Source organism: Cavia porcellus, unplaced genomic scaffold, assembly GCF_034190915.1.
Source record: "Cavia porcellus strain 051 isolate PalLab524CR breed Dunkin Hartley unplaced genomic scaffold, mCavPor4.1 scaffold_17, whole genome shotgun sequence".
Classification (NCBI taxonomy): Eukaryota; Metazoa; Chordata; class Mammalia; order Rodentia; family Caviidae; genus Cavia; species Cavia porcellus.
In genome coordinates this window covers 70,316,944-70,344,204 of record NW_026947500.1, presented here as the reverse complement: position 1 = coordinate 70,344,204, position 27,261 = coordinate 70,316,944, and the positions used below count along the sequence as shown (strand labels likewise).

The window sequence follows — 27,261 nt, the reverse complement described above, 5'->3', positions numbered from 1 at the left end:
GAAATTAGGGTTCAGCGGATGCCCCCGTTTTTTCTCAGCAGGCGGGAAGCCTATAATTTCTGCATTTTCATTCAAATTGAGTGAAAACTTGGCAAGTACAGCTGCCTGGAGCCAAGTGGAAATGTGGGGAGGGAGAGGGGTTCAGTCCTGTGGCCCCCACCCCCCCCACCCCCACCAGCTCTGAAAGGGAATCTAGAGCAAGGGCCCAGGGGCTTAATGTCCTGTACCTAGCAAAGGCCATCAGGCCCTGGGCAAATAGCTCCGAAAAAGAAAGAACCTCCATGGCCCGGAGCTGCTATTTGTCATCCTGGTTATACACCAGGCGAGCAAGTTTTTGCAAATGCAAACCAAACATCACACGGGGCATGACCCACGTGAGGAGCCAGGGTGGCACACGCACAGACATAACTGGTTTGGTCTGGTTTGGGCTTTCTGAGGCAGGGTCTTGCTGCCTCCTCCCGGGCGGCCTTGGATTCAGGCTGACCTCAAATTCCCAGCGAGTGTCTCGCCTCAGCCTCCCCAGCGCTGGGGTCACACGGATTGGAACCCCCATGCCTGGCACGAACGTAGCTGTTTTGAACAAAGCGGGACACCCCGCCCATTTGGTCCCGTTCTAACGGATCGCACGCAGCTTTCTGGGTCATTAAATGTTCAGACGCCTCCTCCGTCACTAGGCATTCCACAGTCAGCTGTCGGGACACACTGTTGGCTGAATCTTCTGGTGTTGGGCATTTCTGGTCCCAATTTCCCACCACCATATTTGAAACTGGTGTAAACAAATCTGACGTCCAAGGATTTGTTTATGATCGGGATGCCCACTTAGAAGGCAACCAGCTGGCATCAAAGGAGCCAGAGGACTAGACGTGTGCTCCTATGTGCCTGTGTGCATCACAGGGGCGTGTATCCCCGCCTGTGCCACGCGAGCGCTGGAACCGGCCGTATCCCCGACCAGAGTGCTGCCTGTACAGATGGGCAATCAGTCCGGTATGGGATAAAACAGGGTGTTACTCCATTTCAACAATGTGCTCCTGTGTTTCACCTCTTTAAGGAAAAAAAGTTAACACCGATTGGCAGAGTCCTGAACCATGCTAAAGCCAAACAACACTGACCGGCAAGGTCATGAAAGCACACCCTTTCAAGTGCCACAAGCTCAGTTCATTGGATGCTTATTGACTCCACTCTCAGGACACAGAAAACATCGTAAACCCACTGTGCAGATGAGGAAACTGAGGCTCACACGAGTGAGATAGCTCATTCGGTGCATCGCAGCCCTGGGACAAAGTGTTCCTACAGATGCCTCTGGAATCCAGCTGCCATTGTGACGCCAGCACTGAGACAGGCGGACTACGGCAAATTGAAGGCCAGTCTGGGCTACAAAGCAGTTCAAGGCCAGCCTTAGTTAACAGAGGAAAACCTTGTCTCAAAAAAGAAATTTTCCAGAGAGAGAGAAATGACAGAAGGAAGGTGGCCCGAGACACCTCTGTACTAACAGAACCTGCCGTGCAGAAGAATCAGAGGAGAAAGCCCTCTTCCTAGACCAGGAGGAGCAGGGCCAGAGAGAACAGAGCCCCGGGCCACCTTCCTTCCTGCTCAGATCTGTCCCTGCCCCGTGTCCCTTTGCTCTCCAGCACTGGCCTCACCCCAGGGCCTTTGCGCTGGCCAGTCCCATCCTGAGATCGTGTTCCAGGTCTCCTTCAGTTCCTTTTTCACCTCCTTCGAAGCTACACTCAAACTCAAATGTGATGGGACTCCTGTGTTTAAAATGCAATTCCCCCACGCGCTGGGATCTCTCCTTTATCCCTTTATTAGTAACTGTTATCGCCTCCTAGCACGCTTCTGCTTTATCTGCTCCCTGCTGGAAGGCCAGGGGTCTGAGTATCTTGCTTGGGGCCACAGGCCCAGGCCCAGAGTCAAACAGTGCTGCAAACCACATTTCAGTGGGCGATACCTAATGCTTTAAGCGCTTTCTCTGCACAAGTCCCAGCCGATCCAAATGGTCTCCTTTAAGCTCCCACTCTACCCTAAACAGAATGTAATTATTATAACTCCTATTTCAGAAAACGGGGATTGAGTCCCCCATCTAAGATGTCACAAATACACAGCAGGAGGCACCAAAGTGACATCATCAGTACTAAGAAATGAATGACACTCGTTTGAGCTGGTAAGGACCTCTCTCCTAGCAGAGGAAACTGAGGCTCAGAGCCATCATAACTGTGCCTTTGTCATACGCACCACTTTTCTGAGGAAATCCGTAAGAGCTGGTCATGGTGGTACACACCTACAATCCCAGTATTCCAGCACTCAGGCGGCTGAGGAGTAGGGCCTGCGGCCGATTCACAGCCAGCCTGGCCACAGACCGAGTTCAAGGCCACCCTGAACTGCACAGTGAGACTTCTGATTCGAAAAACATTGCCAGGCGCCATGCCAGGTGGCATGGTGGCACACACCTGTCATCCCAGCACTCGGGAGGCTGAGGCAGGAGGATCACTGTGAGTTAGAGACCAGCCTGGGCTGCAGAGTGAGCCCAAGGCCATCCGAAAGACCCTGTTTCAAAAAAACAGACAAAACTATAAAAAAGGATGGGCGTGCAGCACGGTAGCAGAGCGCATGTTTGACGCCCTAGGTTTCCTTCTTGGTCCCATCAAAAGAAAAAACTTTCTACAACCTTGGTTTCCCGGACAACTGATGACCTTAACAACCACTTCTGCACGGCAGGATTCTGGGGGGAGGAGCCACAGGCCCCAGCTCGGTGCTCTGGCCCGCAGCAGATGTGCAGGAGGAAGGTGCAGAGGGACTGAGGTGAGCCGGTGATGGAGATCTGGCATCACCGCAGCGCCGCCCTGGTAAGGCTTAACACAAACCCCGACGCACAGCCTGGAAGCACTTTAATTCTGGTTCACCCTTCTCCCGACCTGAAAGAAACCAACTGGGGGAACGAGGGTCCCATCCAAAGGCATCTGCTGTGTGCCAGGCACTGTGCTAAGGAGCAACTGCCCTTCTTAACAGGCGGGGCCACACTGTGTCGCCCAGGCTGACGGGAGTTCCTGCCTCAGCCTCCCAAGTGGCTGGGACTCTGGGTGCATGCCACTCCCCAGCAAGCATCCTCAGCACGCTGTCTCACCCCATCCTTCCAGCACTTGTTAAGGGACAATCATTTGATTTGTTTGTTTCTTTGTTTTAGACAAGGGCTCACTATGCAATTCAGGTTGGCCTTGAGCTCACTTTGTAACCCAGGCTGGTGTCGAACTCCAGCAATCCTCCTGCTTCAGCCTTCCAAGTGATGGGATTACAGGCATGTACCACCATGCCTGGCTCATCATTTGATTTTTAGAAGGAGAAACCGAGGTTCGGAGAGGTCAAACAACCTGTGCAAGATCGAAAAGCAAATGAAACAGCTCTGTGAGTGGCCTCCAGGAGCCCCCCCCCCCCTCGTGCAGAGGGGGCCCCAGGCCTGGCCTGAGTTTTGGGCCAAGCCCTGTTGTCCCCTGATCCCAGTCTTTCTGCCACAATCGAAAGAAGGCAGCGTGCTGGAGATGAGGAAGCAAAGGAGGAAATTCTCAGGCTCTGGGAGGGCTGGGACAGGGCAGGGTGGACGGCTTGTCCTCGGCCTGAGCTCAAGAGTCTCAAGGCTGAAGCAGTTAAGATTTCCCAAGAGTTCAGGGCAACCTGAGCTACGCTGCGAGCTCAAGACCAGTCTGGCCTACATAGCAAGACCCCGTCTCAACCATACACACACACACACACACACACCTCCCAAAGGTGCTGCAGCCAGAAAGCCAGCCTGGGCCCGGCTGGCTGAACAATTCCCCTTGACTGTTAGTAGTAACAATTATGATAACAACAAGGATGACACCACCAGCAGTGAGGGCGTGTGGTGGGGACACCATCCCTGATGGGGCACTTCCTGGATAGAGAAGTGGCCTAAGCCCAGAAGGGAGGGGGAGGGGAGAGGTGAATCGTCCGGGTGGCCAGGGCGGGTGGCCAGGACGAGGGCGAGGTCCTCGCTCATTCACTTCCTGAATCCTAGAATCTGCCCTCGACACACTGCACAACAACCTAGAATTCCTAGTTTACACGTCCAGCCAGGAAGGCTGCATCCTAGCTCTTGATTCCGAGGCCAGATCCAGCAAGGCATCCGTGCCCAGGGTTCCAGGAGGGTGGCCACGCCGGAGGCTCCGGCTGGGGGGCGACTCCCGAGGCTGCGCCCTGCGCAGGGCCAGCGTCCTGCCTCACTCGAAGGAACCAGGCAACTGAGTTCAAACTTGGTCCTCCAGGCCCCTCGCCCCTCGTCCCTCTTGTCACACTCCGTCAAAAGGGCTTGAGCCAGACACAGGGGCTGCCGAGGCGGAGACGAGCTGACCCAGGGCGGACAGACAGACAGGGTTGCTTGGAAGAAGAGTCAAATCAAAGTAGGGAAGGAGCTCGAGGCAGCTTCGGAGAATCAGACAAGAGCGCGACCGAACAAGCCCAAGCCTAAGCAGTCACCTGGCAGGGGCCAGCCAGGCGAGCCAGGCGGAGGGGCTGGTCGAACACTGGTCTGTGAGGGGCACAGATGGGCGGAACAGCACAGGTCACCCTGGACAGCGAGCCAGACAGCAAAGGGGCTGCCTGCAGCGTGGGTCGGGACAGATGGACAGCCAAATGGTGGTGGTGGGGAAGCCTATCTAGACAGCCAACGAGAGCCGGCGTGGGCTGCTCCAGATACTCAGACCGCCAGCCACTCCGCAGGGGTCGTGGGAACGGAAAACCAAGAGGGCAGGCCCGCCCCTGCTGGACGGACAGACAGACACAGGCGCAGGGCGGTCTATTCCTGACTCTCAGGCAACCAAAGGGGCGCGTTCCCGCAGGCGAGCCGCGGCCGGATACACCGCGGGGTCCCCGGCACCCCCGCGCCCAGGACCCGGGCCTGCGCCCAGCCCGCAGGCAGCCCTCCGGCGGGGCGCGCGACCAGCGCAGCGCCGTCCCGTCCGAGCAGCGCCGTCCCGCCCGGGTCGCAGTCGCGGGCACGCAGGCGCCGCAGTTACGCCGGCCGCGCAGGGCGCGCCATTCCCGGCCCCTCCGCGCCCGGCCGCCGCCGCCCGCCAGCGCCCCGCCGCGCTCGCTCACCGGCCCACGAAGTTCTCGAGCACCGAGCTCTTGCCGGCGCTCTGGCCGCCCACCACGGCGATCTGCGGCAGGTCCAGGTGGCAGCTCTGGCCGATGGAGCTGAAGGCGTCCTGCAGCTTGTTGACCAGCGGGATCAGCTCTTCCATTCCGCGGTTGCCCATGGCGCCGGCAGGCCCGGCCCGAGCGCCCAGCGCTCCCCGCCCGCCCTCGCCCTCAACGACCGGGCCCCGCGGTGTCTGTGGCCGTTGCTCCTCACCCGCCCGGGACTCGGGACTCGGTGCGACACCCACTCCCGGTCCGGCCTCACAGTCGCCGCCTCATCCGGTTCTCAGGCGACACCCGACCCGAGCGACCTCCCGCCCCGGCCGGGGCTGCGCCCAAAACCCTCCTGCTGGCTGAGATTGGTCGTTCACGCTGCCACTCCTATATGTAAGCCAATGAAAGGGAGGTACGGGTCTGTGGCTCAGTAAGCCTTCCCCCAGCACACTGTTCTGGGGGTTTATTGGAGAGAAGAACTGTCACTGTTAAACAATAACCAATAGCAGTAGAAAAGTGAGTTGTCATGGCTAGGAGGCGGTGCTTCAAGAAAAGACACGTTGACTCCACCCAATAGGAAGAGCCACTCTTACTGGCTAGAATACACGCCAACCAACAAAGTTGTCCAATCAGACTAGAGATCGATGCTTAAATAAGAGTTTGTCACTCGCTGCTACCTAGTTCCCTAAACAATTCCCATTGGCTTATATAAATATCACTGCGTACCTTCAGCCAATAAGACAGAAGAGGTGAGCTCCAGTATCCGAATCTTGATTCTGATTGAGAATTGTACCTGTCAATCCGAAAAAAATCCCGTTTTCACTAGTGATTTTGTTGTATATCTTAGTCTCCTGAAACAGAGGCTAAGGAACGCCGAAGGGCGACTCCTCGTGGTAGGACTCTGTGATTATCAATTCAGAGTTTCCGGGTTCTAGAGCAAACCACAAGTTCCAGAATGCATCTTGGTTCCCATTCTGAAAGCCGGATGTGGGAACAGAATCCCAAAACGGCCTCAGGGAGTTAGGCAACACTTGTAATTCTAGGAAGGGCAGGCTACAAAGTCAGCCCTGACCAATGAGATGCCCCACAGGCTTGTGTTCAAAATTCATGAGGGCAGAACTCCTGTTTGCCTGCACGTCGTGGATTTTTTTGAGTAACCAGTGAAAAATCAACAGATCCGATCCCTAATGCAAAACAAGACACGTTGTTTTGGAGTCAGCCTTGTTAGTCTGAGATCTGGAACTCTTGAGCAAAAGTGAACTGAGCTCCCTGAGCACAGGGACCAGGGAGCAGGGAGCTCAGCAAGGAGGCTGCAGCAGAAGGGGGAAGAGAATCAGCAGGAGGTGCCACGGGGCACTGTGCAGGCAGCAGGGAGAAAGATGGCACCAGGCGGCCACAGGTAAATGTCTGCTCCATGACCCCAAATCACAGGCCCCAAACACATGAGCGAAAACACAACCAACAGGACCTGGCGCCACAGCCTTGATGCTCCTTGCACAAACTGGGAAAAACCCTAATGTGAAAAGCAACGAGCAGAACTGCATTGTTCAGGCTGCAAACATTCATGGAAGACTGTACACCTAGAAAGTTCTGGAAGAATACACAACTGTGTTCATCAGCAGTTGCACTTTTTCTGCTAGTTCAGTTGTGGTTCCAACAAGCTCTATTTTCTCAATTTCAAACATCTTAGTTTTGCTGGATGAATGATGAACACCTTATAATCCCTAGCACTCTGGGAGGCTGGAGGCACTGGGTTCCATCCCTAGCATGGCCTTCCAAAAGCAGTGCCACCGTGAGCACCAGCCAGAGGGCACCCCGTGACTGCACTGATGAGAGCGAGGGGGGCCACGTGCCTGAAGAACCCAGGCGAGAGCACGAGCACCAAGCCCAGCTGTCCCCTCCTGATGGGGACCTTGAATGGGCCACTTTCGCTCCTGAGACGGGGCTGGCGAGTGCCTGCGGGGGAGGGCGCACATGCTCACTTTGGGGAGGTGGGGGTCTGGGCCCCAGGAGACAGTGCAAGCCCACTGAGGCCACACCCCACATGCGGGGCTGCCTTTGGCGTCTGGTCAGTCTGGTCACCAGCTGCTACGATGGTCACCTCTCTTTTCTTTCCCTCTTTGTCTTTCATCAAAACTGGGGATGAAATCCAGATCATTCACACTGATCCACATTTTTTTTTCTTTTTCATTTTTATCGGTACCAGGGATCGAACTCACGACTGCCTGCTTGCAAGGCAGGTGCTTATGCCACCGAGCTAAATCCCCAGGCCCCTGATCTACATTCTTTTTTTCTCCCTTTTTTGTGATGCTGGGCACCAAACTCAGTACGTTCTACCACACTGGGTCACATCCCCAGCCCTACATTTTTTTTTTTTTTTGGTACCAGAATTCGAACTCAGGACTTTGTTCTGGTTAGGCAGACACTTTGCCCCTGAGCTAAATCCCTGGCCCCCAACATGCTTTTAAAATTTTTAGGGGCTGGGGGTTTAGCTCAGCGGCATAAGCGCCTGCCTTGCAAGCAAGCAGTCGTGAGTTCGATCCCTGGTACCGATAAAAAGGAAAAAGACAAAAGGAAAAAGACAAAAAAAAAATTTAAAAAAAAAAATTAAATAAAATAAAATTTTTTGCAGGGGAGGGTAGTATCTCACTATGCAGTGCAGGCTGGCCTTGAACTCGATTATGTAACAGAGGCTGCTCTCAAACTCACTGAAATTCTCCTGCCTCAGCCTTCTGAGTACTGGAATTATAGGCATGCTCCACCATGCTGGGCTTTTACTTTCTATTTTGCTGAGACAGGTTCTTTTTTTTTTTTTTTTTTTTTTGGTCTTTTTCCTTTTTATCGGTACCGGGGATCGAATTCACGACTGCCTGCTTGCAAGGCAGGCACTTAAGCTGCTGAGCTAAATCCCCAGCCCCTCGAGATAGGTTCTATGTCAGTAACTTGTCCAGGCTGAGCTCAAACTTGCAGCCCTCCTGCCTCAGCCTCTCAAGCAGCTTGGTTACTTCTAACTATCAGCAGGATTGGGGACATCCAACCATATCCAACCTCGCAGACTGACAAGGAGCCCCACACAGGCCACCTCCCCAAGAAGACTCAGACAATACAAACCTAGGATAAAAATTTTTTAAAAGGCCTTTAAAAAAACCCAAACCCTTCCACATCCCCCACCCTGAGTTCCCTGCGTGCAACCCGGTCAGTTCAGCGTGATGCCGACAGAAGCCAGGGCTTCAGTGGCCCAGGGTGGACACAGGGTCTGGTCCCCGTACATAGTGATCATGAAGTTGCGTACGAAGTCTGGGAAGCGCCGCTCCACGATGCTGGCCCGGATGGCGCTCATCAGCTGCAGCTGCAGGAGTCCAGGGTCAGCAGTGGCAGTGGGCACCAAGCGTCCCTCCCCCACCCTGGGGACCTGCCCACCTGGTAGGCAATGTTGTGCACGGTGAGGTGGTGCAAGGCGGCCGTGTTGTCGCTGTGCAGCAGGGTGTGCAGGAAGGCCCTGGTGTGCCTGCAGTTCAGGAGGTGGCGGCTGAGCAGGGACACTATAGCCCCACGATACCACTGCCCACCTTTTTTGGGGGAGGGTGGCGGTTGGTTTGAGATGGGCTGGCCTTGAACTCACTACACAGCCCTGGATGGCCTCAAACTTAGAGCATGCAGGGACCCTCCTGCCTCAGCCTCCCCAACACGCACCTCTACGCCCAGCCTCGTCACCTACCTCTTGCAGGTGGGGCAGGGGCACTCGGGGTCTATGGGGCCAAAGTCCTTCTCATACTGCTTTTTCTTCAGCTGCAGCTGCCCGGTGGGCACCAGGGCAGAGCCGAAGCGCTGGGGACAGGAAAGGGCCAGGGACAGATGGTCCTCGGGGTCCCTGGGCTCTTCATCCTCCCTGCTTGGCCTCCCCTGCCCTCCCCCAGCCCACAGCCCGGGCCCTCACCGCGGTCCGTGTGGGGTACACACAGTCGAACATGTCGCATCCGAGAGCCACGCAGACCACCAAATCAGTGGCGTAGCTGGGGGTGCAGGCATGGGGAGAGGGGAGCAGAGAGGCTGAAGCCCTGGGTCGGCTTCCTGGGCCCTTCCCCGCCACCCCTGAGACAGTCATGTCCTCCTTGGTTCCCCTCCCATGCAGGGTGGGCAGGGCTTGGGCTTGCTCCCCTCAACATACCCGACCCCCATCAGATAGCGGGGCTTGTCCTTGGGTAGCTTAGACGTGCTGAGCGCCACCATCTTCCAGAACTGTGCCTTGCTCTCACCGCCACTCAGGCCGCCGATGGCGAAGCCTGGCACATCCCTCTTGGTCATCTCTGGGGGTACAAATGGCCCCCACCTTACCACGGCGTGACTTAGGTTTTCGTCTTTACAATACTGCAAAACCAAGCTTTCGCTCCTGTGTCCTTCTTACGAGGCATTGGACACTAAACCACTCGAGAGCCGGGTGTGCTGGGCGGGTGTCAGCCCAGCTTTGGGAGGCTGAGGCTGGAGGATCTCTATTCCAACCCCAGCCTGAGCAACTCAACATTCATTAAGACTCTGACTCATAACAGGAATTTAAAAGGGGGCCAGAGACTTTGGTCAGCAGCATAAGAACTGGCTGGTAAGTGCGAGGTCATAAATTCAATCCCTGATAACAACAACAACAAAAAGTAAAAAGGGTACCCAGCTTACTGTAAAGGCCCTGGGTTCCACTAATGCCTAGATTCTTACTAAAAAATCTGAAGCCAGGTGGGATGTCTCATGGTTATCATCCCAACACAATGGGAGGCTGAGGCAGGAGGATGTCCTGTTCAAGTGCAACCTGGACAACTGACGGACTCAGGAGAGCCTGTCTGAAAATAAAACTTTAATAGGACTGGGCTGGGAATTTAGCTCAGCAGCATAAGTGCCTGCCTGCTAAGTGATAGGTCATGAATTCGAGCCCACCCCGACCCTTACAAAAAAAAAGGAAAAACCATTCCTGATCCATGCTTTCTCCCATAAACCACCACTGTGTAATCAGCATCGCACTTCAGGCCTGCGGGGAGCCTGGGCGAGGGAAAAGCCCCAGTCCTGCCAACCAGTGCACGTACCTTCAAGGCAGATGGCCCGGAGGCTGGCGTCCAGCCCGCCCTGGATGATGGCAAAGAGGTTTTGCTTGTCGGGCCGCCGATGGGCTGCGATGCACCTGTCCAGCCAGCGGACGGACCTGCAAGAGGGCCCTGGTCACCAGCTCCTAGGGCAGGGGATAAGGCTGCAGGCCCTGATGCCTTCCCCGCCTGTGCCCACCTGTGCATGGCCTCTTCCACACGTGGGCCGGTCACGGTGCTGCTGACCACATCATCCAGCTGCATGATGATGTCTGAGCCTGTTGGCGAGACAGGGCACCCTCACTGGAAGGGCATCCACCTCTGGTGAAGATGAGATGGGCCCCAGGGGCCCCCTCACGGGCACTGCTGACTCCCACGAATTATTTATGAAGCAGCCCAATGCAGTTTTTTTAAAAAAAGAGTCTAAATATGTAATCCAGGTTGGCTGTGAACTTAGTATGCAGCTCAAGCTGGCCTTGAACTCTTTTCTTTTTCTTTGTCTTTTTGAGATGGTCCCGCTATGCAGTTCAGGCTGGCCTTTGGCTCACTCTGTAGCCCAGACTGGTCTTGAACTTGCAAAGATCCTCCTGTCTCAGCCTCCTGAGTGCTAGAATTACAGACATGTGCCACCACACCCAGCTTGGTTTTGAACTCTTGATCTTCCTGTCTCAGCCTCCCAAGGCCTGAGGTTCAGAGGAGCTTTTCCTGTTTTTGTTGTACCGGGAATTGAACTCAAACTCATGCTTGCCAGACAGGCGCTACATCACTGAGCTATACCTCCAACCCTTAAAAAGGGCTTTTAAAAATGTGGGTCTAAACTGGGAACAGGGGCCTGCATCTGTAATACCATCTCTCAGGAGGCTGAGACAGGACAGTCACTACAAATTCAAGACAAGTCTGGGCTGGGGCATGCCTGCAATCTCAGCTGACCTCTTTCCTGGCTCCTCCCTTCTTTCCTGGCCTCCCAGCTGGCCTGGGTTGAAGTTTTCCTCGAAAACACCCTTGTGCCATGTTGTTTCTGCTTTGGAGTCAACCAAACATGGACTGAACCCACAAAAACCATGAACCACAATAAATCTCTCCTACTCTAAGTGTGGGTATCAGGTATTTTGTCCCAACCTGATGGGAAAGTGATCAACACACTGAGTAATTTAGTGAACCATGGAGATGCTCTCAAAATTTTAAAAATGAAAGGCCTGGGATGTAGTAAAAAGCCCCTGAGGTCACTCACAGGCACCCATCCACCCACACAGATGCACAAAGTCAATAAAAATCCAATCTTGGGCTGGGGGTTTAGCTCAGCGGCATACGCGCCTGCCTTGCAAGTGTGTGGTCGTGAGTTCGATCCCTGGTACCGATAAAAAGGAAAAAGACCAAAAAAAAAAAAAAAAAAACCCAAAAATCCAATCTTGTGTTCCACAGAAGAAAATCTCAGAATATGCCAGGTGTGGTGGTACACGCTGTCATCAGCCAAAGCAGGAGGGTTCAGGACAGCCTGGGCTACAAAGATCCTGTCTCTAAAAATAACAACACAAAAAGAAAATAGGGCTGTGACCTGACAGTAAACCAGAATGATGGCCAGGTAAGAATGCAGAGGGCTTCGTTTGCTGAACACATTTTTAATATGAAAATTATATAAAATGTATCTCTGTTCAGGGTTCAGTTTCTAGTACCAAAACAAAGAGAAATAAGAGAAGCAAAACCTGAAGGGTATCAGGCACTGTGCTAAGAGATGCAGGGTGACTCCCCCAAATCCGCAGACCTTAGCAAGCAGGGCCCCCCCCCCAACCTGCACCGCACGGAACGAGGGGCAGCTCCCCGCTCTGCTCACCCAGCGCGTTTTGGATCTCCACGGACCGCTCGGGGCTCAGAAGAGTCTCTTCACCATCGTAAGGGGAGCGGAATCGGACACCCTCCTCGGTCACCTCAGACAGGGCCACTAAGGACACCATCTGGAAGCCACCACTGTCCTGGGAGAAACGCCGCCGCAGGGTCATCAGGGAGTGCGGATGCTAGGCTCTCCACTCCAGAAAATGCACCTTGGCAGTTTGTTTTTTTTGTTTTGTTTTGTGAGACTGGGCCTTACTATATAGTCCAGGCTAGCCTTGAATTTATTATGTGGCCCCCGCTGACCTTAAACTCACGGAAACACTCCTGCTTCAGCCTTCCGAGAACTGGAATCACAGTTATAACCCTTTCAGATTGCAGGCCCGTCCGCGCCACTCACCGTCAGTAAGTTGTGAGGCCAGTTCATGAAGCCATGGAGACCGCGGGCTTTCTGGATCAGTTCAGGGCCCTGGGTTGGGGCAAGGAAGTGGCCACCGGTGAGCAGGATTTGGGGGTCTCGGGCTGGGGACGGAGCTGGCCAGTTTCCATCCCCACAACTACATTGCATGCACCCGGCCTGATTTCCCCACCCCTTTAAACTCTAGAAGTTGTGCCCAGATTTGGGCAACGCTCAAAGATCTCCCACGCCGCACCCCGTGCCCCTCCCCGGCCAGCGTCCACCCACCGGCCTCTGCCCCAGATGATACGTGTTGCCTAAACAGATGCGGCAGCCCAGGGCATCCAGCTGCTCGGTTGTGATGCCCTTCATGGTGGCCTGCGTGCCCACTGGCATGAACACAGGAGTGGCAACCGGCCCATGGGACAGCTGCAGTTCGCCAGCTCGGGCCCTAGAGCGACTGCACTCCGCCACCAGCCGCATGATGCGCGGGGCCGACTCCAGGGAAGCTGGCGTAGCCGCCCCGGCCGCCATCTTGCTTCCTGGAACCACGTGAGCAGTGGAGCACCGTGGGCGGCGCCATGTTATCTAGATCACGTGACATAGGGGCGGGGTCGTAACCCCGGAGAGCGTCCGGGGACCATGGCAACCGACGCCTAAGCTGGTCGCGCTGGGCCTGCAGTTCTTTCTCCTGGGGTGCGCTATCGCCAAACTCAAACTGGCCACCTACAAATCTCATCAGCGCTACTTTTCGATCCATAATGGAAGCCTGTCAGCCATGATTTCCTCCTGCGGAGAGCGCTTGGAATTACAGTATCGCGGCGTAAGGATGTTGTACAGATTTCATGAAAAGTGCTGGTACTATATCTACATAAATTTACACAAAGCCTGGTGAAAGACTATGTCTTATCTTATTCGGCCGTTGTCACAAGAGCTTAGAACAGTACCTAGCACATTGTAAATGCTCAGTAATCATTAGTTTATTCCATGAAAGAAGGAATTCCAGGTTTACAGAGAAGCCTGAAGCACAGAATCTGTTTGCTTTCATGAGCTCATTCATTCAGTGTGAACCTCTATATAAATCCCCACTGGACTTTGCCTGTATGCTCCGTGAGACTGGGGGAGACCGAGTCACGGATTTGCCGAGTTCCGGCTGTGTTCCATTAATAATATAGGATCAATATTATTGGAAATGGCGCTGAGTGTGGCCAGCAGAGAGCGCCATTGCCCAAAACACTTGCGTTGAGATGACAGCTGTCCTAAACTGGGCTGCTACAGGAAAGACCAGTTCTCGGGGACCCTCAACTCAGTTATTTTCTAACAGGGGCTAATGCTAGTTTCTCGGGGTGCTGGAGCAATCGCTGAGGACATACCTCCAAAGTATCCACCTAGGACCTTCGCTGCAGGCCTTTGCAATTACTCTCGTCTTAATCTGAAATATCTGTCCTCTCGGAACTCTCCATGTTTGATTTCCCAGTATTTTAAAATTTAAGTGTTATATTTGTGTGTGTGTGTGTCCAGTGCTGGGGATTGCCTCATTCATGCTAGGCAAATTCTACCACTGAGCCACACCCCAGTATTTTTACTGTGGAAACTTCTGACATGTCTATCCAAACTTTATTTTTATCTTTTTTTTTTTTTTTTTTTTTTGTCTTTTTCCTTTTTATCGGTACCGGGGATCAAACTCACGACTGCCTGCTTGCAAGGCAGGCACTTATGCCACTGAGCTAAACCTCCAGCCCCTTTATTTTTATCCTTTTGAGACAGAGTCTCTCTATGCAGTTTAGGCTGGCCTTGGGCTCACTTTGTAGCCCAGGCTGCTCTTGAACTCACAATCCTCCTACCTCAACCTCTTGAGTGCTGGGATTACAGGCCTGAGTCACCATGCCAGGCATATCTATCCAATCTTAGAAACACTCCAGGTATGCTGTTGTGTGCTCTGACTCAAAGCACTGATTTAGGTCATATCACTTAGGATTTTTTTTTTTTTTTTTTTTTTTTTGGCAGTGCTGCGGATCTAACCTAGAATGTCTTGCATGATTAACAAGTCCTTTACTTTGCACTAACAAACACGCACAGCTCCAGGTACACTTTATAAAACCCATGGACATTAACACTGCACAGATTTTTTTGAACTCTTGACTTTACTTTTAGCGCTGCATCCTAGACAGCACTGGACAGCTGTGGTCATCAAAACTCTGGGTGTCAGGGACAGGGATACAGCTTAGTGGCACAGCGCCTGCCTGGGAAGTGCAAGGTCCTGAGTTTGATTCTCAGTACAAAATAATAATAGTAATAACTTCATGTGTCAGTGACACTCCCTAGAATAAACCCACAAAGCTGAGGCAAGAGGATAAAATTTTCAAGGGTTGCCTGAACAATTCAGTGAGACCCTGCCCCAAAATAAAACTTGAAAATGGCTGGAGATGTAATGGAGCTGTAATGGATCCTTAGTTGGTGGTTGTTGTTCAGACAGGGTCTCTCTATGTAATTCAGGCTGGTAACTGAACTCACTATGAATTCAACACTGACCTTGAAACCATAGGGATCCTCCTGCCTCAGCCTCTCAAGTATTGGGATTACAAATATGCACCACCACATCTGGCCTCAGGATCCTTAGTTTGATCCCCAGTCCTGGTTACAAAACTTTATATCCATCTCTTCCGCCCCCTGCTCCTCCCCTTCCCCTCCCCCCCCTTCTTCTTCTTCACTGAGGACTGAACTCACAACCTTGCACTCACCAGGCAGGTGCTTGTGCCACTGAGCTAAATCCCTGGCTCTCAATGTTTATTTATTTATTTATTTATTTATTTATTTATTTATTTTTGGTACTGGTAATTGAACTCAGACCTCACACTTGCCACTGAGCTAAATCCTTAGTCAATGTATATTTTAATGTTTTTATTTTTGTGAGTTTTTTGGTATGAGGGATCAAACTCATGACCTCAAGTTTGTGAAGCAGGTGCTTGTGCCACTGAGCTAAACCCCTGGCCCTGAATGTATATTTTAACTATAAAACAAGAATATAGACTAGGGATATAGCTCAGCAGCACAATGTCTGCCTAGCAAGCACAAGGTCCTGGGTTCAATTCCCAATACCAAAACAAAACAACAGAAACCCTACCAAGAATATAAACAAAGTATTTTAAAATAAACTCAAAAAACCCTCAATTATTTGACAACTCATCACATCACTGCAAGAGACAAATTTGACCTTAAGAATAACTTAATTGGGCTGGGGGTTTAGCTCAGCGGCATAAGCGCCTGCCTTGAAAGCAGGCAGTAGTGAGTTCGATCCCCGATACTGATAAAAAGGAAAAAGACAAAAAAAAAAAAAGGAAAAAGACAAAAAAATTTTATGAAAAATTTAAATACAACAGTTTGTTCATATGAGAGATAAAATATGTTTAAAAAAGAACCTGATGATGGCACACAGCTATTAAGCCAGCATTTGAGCGGCTGAGGCAGGAGGGTCGCCAGGAGTTCAAGATCAGCCTGAACTATATAGTGAGTGAGACCTTGTCTTAAAAACAAAGCAAAACAAAACAAACCTGGCAACAAAACCAGCTTCTATCCTGAAAAAATTGTGTATAAAAACAACATAAAATCCTGAAGCTGAGAGGCAGGCAGGATCTAATTATCAATGGACTTCTTGTCATTAACAATCTCTATTTTTTCTGTTTGAGACAGGATTTCATTTTGCAGTTCAGGTTGGCCTTGAACTCACTTTGTAGCCCAGGTTGGAATTAAACTTGCAACGATCCTCTGCCTCAGCCCACAGATTGTACTCTACTGATTGTACTTTATTGATTTCTGAACAATCTCATTCATACCCACTGACTGTAACAGTGAGAATAACAACAGCAGTACCGGAAACCCGACAGACAGCAAGTGTTACAATTGACTCCCTGCCTACTGTACACCGACTGGTTAGCTGCTGTGTGGTCAGCCCTGCAGCGTGCAGGAGTCTCAGCCGGCCCTGGGTTTCCCAGAGAGCCTGTCTCTGAAAGTTATGATTCAGCCTCCAGTGCTGAGGGGAAAAAATGAGACTGAGAATCACTGTGAATTTATACAGGGTTCTGGGCATGGTGGTGCACACCTGTGATTCCAACACTTGGGATGGTGAGGAAGAAAGATCATTGGGGTACATAGGGAGACTCTCTCAAAAGAAAAAAGCAAAACACTCTCAGGAACATACAAACATGAACAAACAAGTGTGCCCTCGAGGAGCGAACACAGTGGAGGAGACACAGGATACAGGCAGTCAGGGAAGGACAGAAGGAATTGAAGGTGTGTGCTAAGCAAGATGCAGGGCAAGGAGGGAGCCGGTGTGACTGCGAGGGTGAGGTGAGGGTGAGGCGCGAGGCAGGAGGTGAGCACGACGGGAAGGGTCTTGGAGGTCTCTGCGTCCATAGAGATTAAGTTTGGCTTATAGCACCGTGGAAGGCATTTAGAGGAGGAGAGAAATGAGCTGTTACCAAGGGGTAAATCAGAGGTTGGAGAGGGCGCCAGAGGAGGGTCCCAGGGCGGGCACCATATTTAGCGTTAGTGCGGTTCAGACGCGAGAGCTGGGGGCGCCCCATGTCTGCGCTTAGGAGAGGGAAGTGCCGCTTCAGGACAACGGACAGCGTCAGGCACGTTACTTGGAAACAAGGACTTGACCGCCCTGGGGGTGGAGCCTGAGAAGCGACCTATTAGAAGCGCCAGGGCACGGCCCGTGGGCGTGGCCTCCAGAACTCCCTATTGGGCACCGTGGGCTCTCCGCCCAACACCCTATAGGGCGGGGCCTCCAGGAGACTCCTTAAATTTGATGATTGCTCAGCACAACGGCCCGCTGTGAGCCCAGGGTTGTGTCCCTGGGAACTTTTCACAGGGCTGGGCAGTGTGCACCAAACCAGGAGGGCTGCGGAGGAGTGGCGTTCAGAGGCTGGGCCGCAGGTTTCTGCAGACCTGCCCCGGAGGGTTGCCCACCACCCCTGCGTCCTCTAGGGTCGCAGCCTCAACCGCTGTTCTGGCAGCATCCCGGGCGGCCTTCGCCTCTTGCCCATGGACTCCTCTGCCCAGCAGATCGGGGAAGAAACCTACACCCACATGCTGGGACTGCTGGAAACAGAGCGCTCCGCCATACCATCGGGCCGGCCTTCCCTCCCTGCCTCCAGGTCCATCTGCCTCCCCCCTTCCCTTCCTCAGAAGGACACCTCCTCAATTCCCAGCACTGGCACCTCCCACAGCTGTCCCCGAATGCAGGGACGGTGACTCAATGAAAGGCACACAGTGTTTATTCAGGGTCGGGCTGGAGCGAGCTGTCTGCCCTGGGGTGCAGGTCTCAAGGTCTCAGGCTGGGGATGACCTTGGGGGCAACCCCTGGCTGCAGAGCCTGGCAGGCTGACCCTCGGGAGCCAGCAGCGCAAGGGTGAGTCATACGGGGGAGGCTGCCTCCCTGCTAGGCAGAGGCTCAGCAGGCCGCGGGTGCAGACCCGAGGGCACCCATGCCGCCAGAGAAGTGCCAAGTCCACCCTACTCCCCCTCGACACCCTCTCAGCCTGACTGCACTCTCCCCCTCCCTCCGCTCACAGGAGCCCTCCTGGTGGCCTGTGGGTAACCAGGGGTGCAAGACACACCTACCAAAGCACCCTGACCCTGGCCAGTGTTCCCACTTTGCCGGTGCCCCAGGTCCTGTGGGCAGGGACACCACCACTGGTCAGAGGGCTGCAATTCCAAGGGAAGCCTGGCCCAGCTGTGCAGCTGCTGGGCAGAGCTTGGCCTGGGGGCTCCTGCTGTTCCCAGGGGCTTCTGGTGACACACACGCCCCACTCTTGGTGTCCTCTCATCTTCTGATGCAGAGGGGGTTCACGGAAACGGGGTTCCTGCTTCTCCTTGCACCCAAGGTCCCCAGCAGGGGAGGCCCAGGGTGCCCGGTGTGTGTACAGACTCCTCCCAGCCAGACATCAGTGTGCTGCCACCCCTGTCACCATGATGATGCGGCCTGCCTCTCCCAGCGGGGGCCAGGGCGGCCCATAGCACCAGGAGCACCCAGTTCCGCCAGCACTGTGGGCTGCCCGCAGACCGGTGCAGTCCAGGGATCCAGAGGGTGAGGGAGGCCCCCGCCGAGGGCACGGCTGCAGGTGTCCCGCAGAGGACAGCAGCCAGCGCAGCAGTGGCTCCATGAGGACATCCTGTGACGTGAGATCCCAGGACGAAGGACACGGGGACTCATGGAGGAGAGCAGAGCGAGGCACACCCTCAGGAGGCCTCCTGACCCTGCCTCAAGGCGTGACGGCCACCTCGGACCTAACACCCCAGGAGCAGGCGCCGCAGGGCCCAGGTGGACCCTGGCAAGACCCAGGGCCTGCGCTGGTGCCCAGGGAGCACGCTGCCCTCCACGCCTGGCTGCCCGAGGGCGGGAACGGCCTGGCTGCAGATCAGACACACGGCCTGGGACAGACGCACTTTGCTTTTTCTTTTATTTGTCTACATTCGGCTGAACTCAGATATACTGCCTGAATGATCCAGACATACAAAAATCCCCACTCTTTCCCACTGGTTCTTAAAATAAAATCTTCACTTATAAAACTGAAACACTAAAGCATTAAAATACAGAAAGCTCATTTAACTCACTTCACGAAAGCATTAACAGATGACGTATCCCTTCCGAACTATTTCAAGACAAACGGAGCCAAGTCAACACCAAGTGTGCATAGACAGAGGGATACTGAAGGCAGAACTCAAACTACCCGGACACGGCTGCACGGCAACTAAGAAACCACTGAAGACACGGAGTCCCGAACACGGCTAACGGGGTCACAGCTCGGCCCGGGAGGCCGCTGCACCTGACGACACGCATGTGGACGGGCGGTGCTGTGATGTGTCGAGGTCTCCTGCGGACGGGCGGACGGGCGGCGGGGCGGGGCGGGGCCGCCCGCAGGGCTTATCTGTACTGGTAGCTCATGCTGTGCTCTGCGTTCCTGCTGTAGCCGCCCTGTGAGGACTGGTAGGAGCCGGGGGGGCCGCTGTAGTTCTGGCCGGAGCCCGGGGAGCTGTAGCTGGACTGCGATGAGTAGCCTCCTGGGGGGAAGAGAGGCAGGGGGCGTCAGGGGCCGGGCACGGGGCTCCCCAGAGCAGCCCTGCCCCGGGGCCTTCACCGGTCCTCGGACTCACTGCTGCCAACAGCCTGAGAAGGGCAGCTGTGACAGAAGTGGTGACGTGCCCGAGTCCGCGGCCCTAAGTCACATCCACACCCAACACCTCAACAACGCAGGGAGGCCCTCACTATCACTGTCACTGTCACTGTCACCCTGAGGAGGAGCCACCACTCCAAAGACTCGAGCAACTCTGGCTCCTAAAAATGAGAAGCCCCAGAGCTGCTGCGGCCCCGGCCTGCCCTGCTCCTGCCGCGTGAGTCCCCATCACAGCCCCGCTGGCCCCCGGCTGTGCCACCAGCCGCCCAGGCCCACCTTGTTTGCCTTGGTATGAGGAGCCGCCCCCAGAACCTCCGCCGTAGCCCCCATGTGACCCTGGGTTGTAGGACGACCCGCCTGAGCCGTAGCTGTTCCCACCGCTTCGGCCTCCACTACCACTGTAGTCTGGGGGAGAGAAGACAGCGTGGTTAGGGGCCTGCGAGGGCACCCCTGGACGCGGCCCGGTCCCGGACTTTACAGATGTCAGTTTGCTAAAACACAGCATCAGTCCCAAAAGTGATGCCAGGGGCCAATCCAGAGCCCTGCAACGTCAGCCTGCCCTGGTCAGGCTAGCCAGCAGGCTCTCACACCGCCGCCACCTTCCCCTCCAAACCAAGCTGCACTCAAGAAAAATTCACTAGGAACTTCAGCACCGCCAAGTTCAAAGCCAGATCCTGCCAAGACTGCCACTGCCTTAAATGCTGCAGGCTTTAAATTCCAGATCCCATTCAGGGCCAAGGCTCCCATCTCGCCTGCTGCCCCAGCACACGGTGCCACCTCACACCCCCTCCTAGGGCGCACTGTGTCCACACAGGGCCAGAACCTCAGGGCAGCGCGGAGGCCACAGCTACCCGTCCACCACGAAGACAGGGGCCTGTGGCACAGACCTGAGCTGTGCGCCTGGGTCTAAACATCCCCCTGCCCACCCACGGCCATACGCCTGTCCTCTTCCTAGGCCCCAAGCCAGAGGCCCGGGCAGTGCTGGGCTGCAAGGCACGCCAGGGGCCAACTCACTGAATTTGCTCTCGTAGCTGTAGTCGGAGCTGCCCCCGCCGCCCGGTGAGCTGTAGGAGTTCGAGTATGAGTAGCTGCCTTGCCCGTGGCTGTAGCCCTTCTGCTTGCCCTGCGGCGGGCCGTAGTTGCCGTACTGGCTCTGGTTGTAGGACTGCTGCTGACCCTGGTGGGACTGGTAGCCTGAGCCGTAAGATGGCTTTTGCTGAGTCCCATGCGGCGGTTTCTTTCCAGTATGTTTTGGGGGTACCGGTGAATTGTAGTTGTCCCCTTGGTAGTAGGAGCCATAGCCGGAAGAGCCACCACCGCCCCCGCCGCCGCCACCACCAGCATTCCCAGAATGCCCTCCGTTGCTGTAGAACTGACCTAGACAGGGAGGCAGTGGGTCAGGCGGAGGATGCGGAGGGGAACGGGGAGGGGAAAGGTGGCAGCCATCGGCCCTGAAGGCTGACCTGCATACCCGCCGCCCCGAGGCAGCAGGGGACCGGAGGGGAGCAGGGCTCCGCTGGAGAAGGCCGCCTGGCTCGGGCCGGCCCAGCCTTCAGCTCCACTCACCCATCAGCTGGTGACAACAAGGGGTCTTTGCCAAGCAGCGGCACGACAGCAGCTTTTGCAGCAGGTGTCAACATTACAATGAGATGGGCTCCGAGCGCAGATGACATTCAGGACTGACGGCTACCCAGATGTCCCCAACGGTGACAGGGAAAGCAAAGCCCCAGAGAAGCAGCAAGCCACCCCCACTCCTCCCTGTGCTGGGAATAGGCTGGACGGGCACAAGCCTGGGGGATGCCAGATGCCCTGTGATGTGGCCCTAAACCCACCCACACTGCTGGAGACCAAGCTCACACCTGTGAGGCGGGGAGGCTCCCTCACCTGCCTGTGCAGAACCCCCAGAGGGCTCGGGACGGGAGAGGGCTGGGCGGGCGGGCGAGCTGAGCTGCAGGACAGATGGATGGATGAGCCTGCTGCACTGCACCGCCACAAGCAGTCCTGAGGCCCAGAATGCTACAGCAAGGCGCTGCTTCCGGTCACTAGGTTTGTGATTGTAGTGGAGTGACAGGACACCTTACGAGTCAAGAGGCCAGGTGAGGCTGCAGGCCAGGCTGTGGCACCTGGCGGGGAGCTCCTGAGCTGCCACAAAGTGGGCCTGGGCCCAGGGTAGGTGGACGAGAGCCTGCCTTTCCTTCCCAGGCAGAGCACTGAGGGCTCCAGAACTTCTGGGCAGGGGTGGCCGGGGAGCCCTGAATGTCTCCCTCCCATTCCCAGGACGGGACAGCAGCCTATGCTGCTGTGTTGTGTGCTGGGGCACCAGCACAGGCCCGCAGGATGGTGCCGCAGTCGGCGTCTGTCTTCTTCAGGCAGGCGCCCCCACCCCGTCACAAGCCACAACACCGAGATGCAGGAAAGCGAGCATGCGAGGCTCAGTGCGGACCCAGCCCGCCCTCCCCAGTGTCCTGCACTGAGCGCCCCACGCACCCGCCTGAAGCCAGGAATGAATGAAGACGCAAGTACGGCGGACTTGTTACTTTAACATGTATTGATTAAAAAAAAATAAAGAGGAGGGGGAGTTTTCAACGTCATTCAGGATAACTATTTCCTGGTATAAAAAGACATTATTCTCAAACAATAACTTTCTAAAAAAACAAAACAAAACAAAAAAACATCATGCAATCAGTTTTAAAAGTTTCACTGAATGTTTCAAACCTTGGGGAACAAATCATACAGTAACCGTTTTGACCAGTTTTTGCCTGAACAAACTGCAAAATCTTGCAAGTCAACACAGAGGTGGGCTCTGCTGTGAAAACAAGTGCAGAGTGGAAGCAAAACCCCACCATCCAAGGATCAGGAGGGGCTCAGCGAGGAGCCGCCAGGCTGGCACCCTCGCAGGCCGGCAGGGGCAGCATCCAGGGAGCTGGGGCCTGCAGGGCCAGGGCAGCAGCCCACGCTTCGCCCACAGCCCCAGGTCAGGCTCCTCCTGCGTGAATAGGTGTAAAGCCCCAGTTTAAAGAAATGCAGATTCCGTGTACTTACAGCTGTGATCCTGACTTGCAAAATTTTGTGTTTTTTACCCTTTAAAGCCTGTCTGCTTCTTGCACAGGTAATGGAAGCAGTTTTGATACCTTTGAGAGTTCACTCTCTAGCTAAACCAGCCACTAATACCGCTCCCCAGACGAGAACCCACCAGAGCATTACACAGGCGGGAGGAGGTAACTCGGCACGGTGTACAGTCCCCACAGTCCCAAAGTTTTACATGCTCGTTTAATTAAAAATAAAGTCGGTTGCTCTGGATTCAGGTGTGGTGAAATTTTCATCACTGTCAAAGGCATCAACCAGATTTGGGAGTTTGTTAAAAGGTTAAAAATTCATACAAAACCTGCTGTAAATTAAGACAAAGGTAGATTAAAATGCGTCATTAACTGTCTCTTTAAATAAAGTAATGCTTTCCATAAAAAGCAAAGGTGGGCTTTTGCCTTGATGCTGAACAACGCTGGCTCTAGAATTCTGTGCAATTCTGCACAAAAAATACATTCTCTGAGAAAATTGTTTTCCACTTAGTGTGAACTTCAATATGACCAAGTTCAAAGGCAAATCACGATAAAAACTGCCATTGTCTTAAATTCTGCAGGCTAAGAGTTTCAGACAAGCTGCGGTGGAAAGCCACGGTTGAGAAACCCAGTGAAGCACAGGGACACAGCACGGACACTTTGGGTTTTGGAGTTGGAGGAAATTGGAGTAAAAAGTTGATTTTGTGTGCAATACTTTTAGACGCTCTAGGAAGACCCAAAATCATGATAGCCGTAGCAGTCTGTGAAAAAGTCACCTACAAAAGGGGGAGACAGAGCAGAGAGAAGAAATTAGAATTCTTTTGAAAAAGGGCACAGAGCGCCACATCTGAAATTCATGTTTTAGATTTCTCTGCTCCTGTGACCCCCAATGAAGGCTCCTTCTCAAGACAAGAGCGGTGCACTGGCAGGAAAGGCGCATTCATGAGATTGGTGCTCCGTATGGCTCAAAGCAGAGAAATTTAAAATTCTGACTCCTAAGCAACTTGGAAGGCACACGGTGGGTGTGTCCGCACTAAGAATCAAGGACGCCTGTGGGACAGGCCGCGAGGGCCTTCTGGCCTGGTCAGCACAAAGAGGCGCTGGCTGCTCCTCAGCCTCAGGGAGGCTGCACACCCTGCTCTAGCTCAGGCCCCCACCAGCTGCCACTTCCACCCACGTGGAGACAGAGAAGTGCAACTTACTGTAGCCTGCTGTCGCCGAGTTGCCGCCGTACCCGTAACTTCCATACCCCGCGCCTGGAAGGGAACAGGCAGGTTACTGGGGTAGGATGCCGGCCGGCCCTGCCCCTTCTGGGGTCCCACACTACACGGAGACAGCTCTCTCACCAGCGTTCATGTAGCCTCCATGGTTGGCACCGCCAAATCCTCGACCTCGGCCTCGCCCGCGGATGCTGCCACCTCGGCCTCGTCCCCGGAGGTTGGGGGGCGGGGGTACCTCATTGTGCATGGGGCCGCCCATCCCAAAGCCCGGGTTGTGTGGCTGAGGAGAGAGCGGACAAAGGGGTCAGGCTGCCCTCACCCCGGATCACTCTGCAGCTGAGGGTCCCACTGCAGCTGAGGACTGGGTCAAGGGTCAGGCCAGGTGCTTACCTTGGCAGCAAATTTTGGTCCACCGCGGACAGGAACCGGGGTCCTCTTCTTCTTGTTGGCATCGAGGGTAAGGGGGGTATCAGGAAACAGTTTTTCAAGTGCGGCAAGCGCAGCATATGCCTTTGCTACTTTCTTATTCGAGCCAGCACCTTGAAACTTTTGTCCATCCACTTCGACCTAGAGGGAGAAGACGTTGACAGTGTCCCTGTGGGGGCAGACCGCACCAGCACCCTGGGGCCTCGCTGGCCCGGCCCGGCCCGGCCTGACCAGGAGCCTCACCTCCATGACGAAGCGCTTGTCGTGGCTGCCTCCAGTCTCGGAGATGAGCTCGTACTTCAGCCCGCGCCTCTTCTCGTTCAGTTCCATAACTGGGTTCTTGCCATGCTTGGTCAGGATCGGCCCCTGCTGTTTTACGTTCTCAGGGAAAGCACAGAAGAACACCCAGCAGCTCAGCTGCGGGCCTCCGACAGGGCTCAGCCCTCACTCCACGCCCCGCCCGGCCCGGCCCGGCCCGCTCTCCCGGCAGCCTGCAGCCCTGCGCACAGGCCGTCTGCCCCGCACACGAGGTCTGCTGGTGCCGCGAAGCCCGGCTCCTCAGGACAAGGATCCTCACGCAGGATCACACTGCAAGGACCAGGGGCCAGCTGCCTGGCCCGGCGTCCACTCCCAATGCCCACCATGCGCTCACCTCAGTGGTGGCATCGGAGGGAAAGGCGGCGCTGGGGGTGGACGCGGCCTCCACCACTGGGGGCGGGGCCACCACAGGTGGCTTCGCCTCGGTCTCCTCAGCAGAGTCCTCCCCCTTGCTGGAGTCCCTGCCTTCGGCACCTGTCGGCAAGCCCATGTCCTGTAACACCTGCAGGGCCACAGACACGGGAAGGTGGTGAGGCATGATGCGGTTTGGGCCAGCCAGGCAGGGCAAGGCCAGGGCACCTGGCTGCATTTCTCTTCGGTTCCTTAGAAGGCCCTGACCGGCAGCCACACCTGAGAACCCTAAAAGCTTTCTTGCTCCGTGTGACCTGGAAATATTTAAAAATCTAATCATCCTGGTACTTTGCTCCCTCCCCGAGATACATGTTGTCCTCACAGGAATGACAGTGATGTGCTCAGGAAGTGATCTGGTCACAGGGAAGCCAGCACCCTGGCTGCGCTCACCTTCACAGCCACGTGCAGCTTAGCGGTCTTCTTGGAGGGCCCCGAGGCCTCGAACGAACTGCCGTCCACCTCCACGGACATAGTGAAGATGGGGGCGTGCACGGGGCCTGTCTGGGACACCAGCTTGTACTGCAGCCCCGGCTTCAGCTGGTTCAGCCGCATCAGTGCATTCATGGCTTGAGGAGGCTCAGCCTTCTCCTCTGAGGACAGAGCACCAAGACAGCTGGGGCTGAGATTTCACAGGGCTCAGCCGCCCAGGGCCCAGCAACTCTACTACTGTGTGACACAGGTGTTACACACATCTCCCCTCCTGCTCCCATCTCACACCTAGGTACTCATTTTTAAAAGAACTTGAGGGGCTGGGAATTTAGCTCATCGACATAAACACCTGCCTTGCAAGCGTGTGGTTGTGAGTTCAATCCCCAGTATTGATAGAAAAATAATAAAATTAAAAAATATAAAAGAACTTGAGTATTTGTTTTTGTTTGATTTTTTTGGTCTTTTTTGAGGCAGGGTTTCACAGTAAAGTTCAGGCTGGCCTTGAACTCACTTTGTAGCTCAGGCTGGCCTCGAACTCTTGGTGATCCTCCTGCTTTGGCCTCCCAAGTGCTGGGATTACAGGTGTGCAACACCATGCCCAGCTAGGATTTTAATATTTGTATCAGACAAAAAGCACAACCAGGTCTTATCCTCACCACGTGAGTATTAACTGGACAGACAGAAAAGCAGACAGAAGCACTAGCCAGGCGCTGCCCGTACCTTTCTTCTGAATCTTCTTCTTCTTCTTGCTGGGGGACTTCTCCTCCCCATCCTCCTCCATCGGGCGTTTCATAGGTGTAATGGCATAAGTGGTGCTGGGGGGGATCTGAACTGAAAGGGGACCAGGCGGACACGATTGAGAGGTGCAGCCAGCTGCTCCGCAGAACCCAGCCACCCAGGGCCTGCGCACTTACCGGTGTAGTCCACTGGGTTCTCATTCTTTGGTTTCTTGGGCATCTTGGAAGGCAGAGGGTCCATGCCTAAGACTTTGTGGAGCTGGCCAAAGGCAGCAAGCCGCAGTGCATGCTGGAGAAGGGGAAGAGGAGTGTCACTCAACTGTCGGCACCCTGATCAGTGTGTGCGCTCACTAATGCCTTCTGATCCAGGGTAGGGGTTGGGGGGTTGCTAACGGTTTCCGCTACATCAGCAAGGGGTCCCCCAACAGCCAGGGTAGGGCCTAAGCATTCACGCCCAGCCTTGCTGTGGGGGAGGGCCAGCCTGTGACCACCCCCCTCAAGAGGAGTACAGGAGACCCCAACCTGGGGACTGGTTGCCACACGGAGCCAGGTGGTAGCCTGCAGGGAAGGACCCCAGAGCAGGCTGCATAGCAAATGTTGCCCTGCTGCTCTCAGCGCATGAATGCGGCACCTGGGCAGGCAAGGGGCAGACAAGGACCACACAAGGCACCAGGGGAAACAAGCAGCCAGATTGAGGCACCCTGTATCACACCGTGCCTTCGTCGTCAGTCCCCGGCCTGAGCCTAGATTTGATCTGGGGCCTGCCCTGAGAATACCCAGTCCTGGGACTGGAGCCATGAGTGCGGACTGGGGACGGGCTCACGGTGGCAATGGCGACACTATACCTGCGCACTCTGTGTGATATCTTCCCGTTGCTGTCTGTCTAGATGCCCAATAGCATCAGTGGCTTCTTTTTCACAAGGGTCATAAATGCCAGAACCATCTGAAGGCAGGAAACAAGGAAGATATGCAGAGGATTATCTTTAGCATCTCTATAAAGCTGTGCTGGCTGAGGGAACCAGGTGCATTACCCCCCTCGCCCCATCCACACCCA

General features: G+C 54.8%; 3 protein-coding genes across 27 annotated transcripts in view; all 3 read right to left on the bottom strand.

Moving 5' to 3' along the window:
* Positions 1–5,432, bottom strand: part of Dnm2 (dynamin 2) — a 65,063-nt gene extending 59,631 nt beyond the window's left edge. For 7 of the 15 annotated variants that reach the window (XM_004999467.4, XM_023564038.2, XM_004999461.4 and 4 more), the window contains exon 1: positions 5,107–5,430. In XM_004999467.4, the coding sequence (XP_004999524.1) occupies positions 5,107–5,267 (161 nt within the window). In that variant the 5' untranslated portion in view covers positions 5,268–5,430. Of the gene's footprint in view, positions 1–5,106 lie in introns of all 15 variants that reach the window. The other 8 variants (XM_013150033.3, XM_023564040.2, XM_063228687.1 and 5 more) reach the window with 4 other exon arrangements.
* A 2,822-nt stretch (positions 5,433–8,254) lies between these two features.
* Qtrt1 (queuine tRNA-ribosyltransferase catalytic subunit 1) lies at positions 8,255–12,997 on the bottom strand. The gene is made up of 10 exons (XM_003461252.4): positions 12,721–12,997; positions 12,436–12,504; positions 12,040–12,178; positions 10,408–10,486; positions 10,212–10,327; positions 9,311–9,449; positions 9,080–9,155; positions 8,861–8,970; positions 8,563–8,650; positions 8,255–8,491 (listed from the first exon to the last, which is right to left on the bottom strand). The coding sequence occupies exons 1-10, from the start codon at positions 12,964–12,966 to the stop codon at positions 8,339–8,341; spliced, it is 1,215 nt and encodes a 404-aa protein (XP_003461300.1). The 5' UTR covers positions 12,967–12,997; the 3' UTR covers positions 8,255–8,338.
* Positions 12,998–18,879: 5,882 nt separating this feature from the next.
* Ilf3 (interleukin enhancer binding factor 3) overlaps positions 18,880–27,261 on the bottom strand; it is a 30,964-nt gene continuing 22,582 nt past the window's right edge. For 4 of the 11 annotated variants that reach the window (XM_063228684.1, XM_004999455.4, XM_023564014.2 and 1 more), the window contains 12 exons: positions 27,053–27,150; positions 26,385–26,496; positions 26,191–26,301; positions 25,432–25,631; positions 24,965–25,132; positions 24,556–24,693; positions 24,277–24,453; positions 24,013–24,166; positions 23,869–23,922; positions 20,625–20,987; positions 19,887–20,015; positions 18,880–19,497 (listed from right to left, as the gene is read on the bottom strand). In XM_063228684.1, coding sequence (XP_063084754.1) covers positions 19,361–19,497; positions 19,887–20,015; positions 20,625–20,987; positions 23,869–23,922; positions 24,013–24,166; positions 24,277–24,453; positions 24,556–24,693; positions 24,965–25,132; positions 25,432–25,631; positions 26,191–26,301; positions 26,385–26,496; positions 27,053–27,150 — 1,841 coding nt within the window. In that variant the 3' untranslated portion in view covers positions 18,880–19,360. Of the gene's footprint in view, positions 19,498–19,886; positions 20,016–20,624; positions 20,988–22,140; positions 23,443–23,868; positions 23,923–24,012; positions 24,167–24,276; positions 24,454–24,555; positions 24,694–24,964; positions 25,133–25,431; positions 25,632–26,190; positions 26,302–26,384; positions 26,497–27,052; positions 27,151–27,261 lie in introns of those variants that run through there. The other 7 variants (XM_004999456.4, XM_013150002.3, XM_004999457.4 and 4 more) reach the window with 7 other exon arrangements.

Coding starts and splice junctions, on each gene's coding strand:
- Qtrt1 (XM_003461252.4), bottom strand. CDS start 12,966: ATGGCGGCCGGGGCGGCTACGCCAGCTTCCCTGGAGTCGGCCCCGCGC. Junction 12,505..12,720: donor ATCATCTGGGGCAGAGGCCG/GTGGGTGGACGC, acceptor GCCCCAACCCAG/GGCCCTGAACTGATCCAGAA. Junction 10,487..12,039: donor GGAGATCCAAAACGCGCTGG/GTGAGCAGAGCG, acceptor TCTCGCCAACAG/GCTCAGACATCATCATGCAG.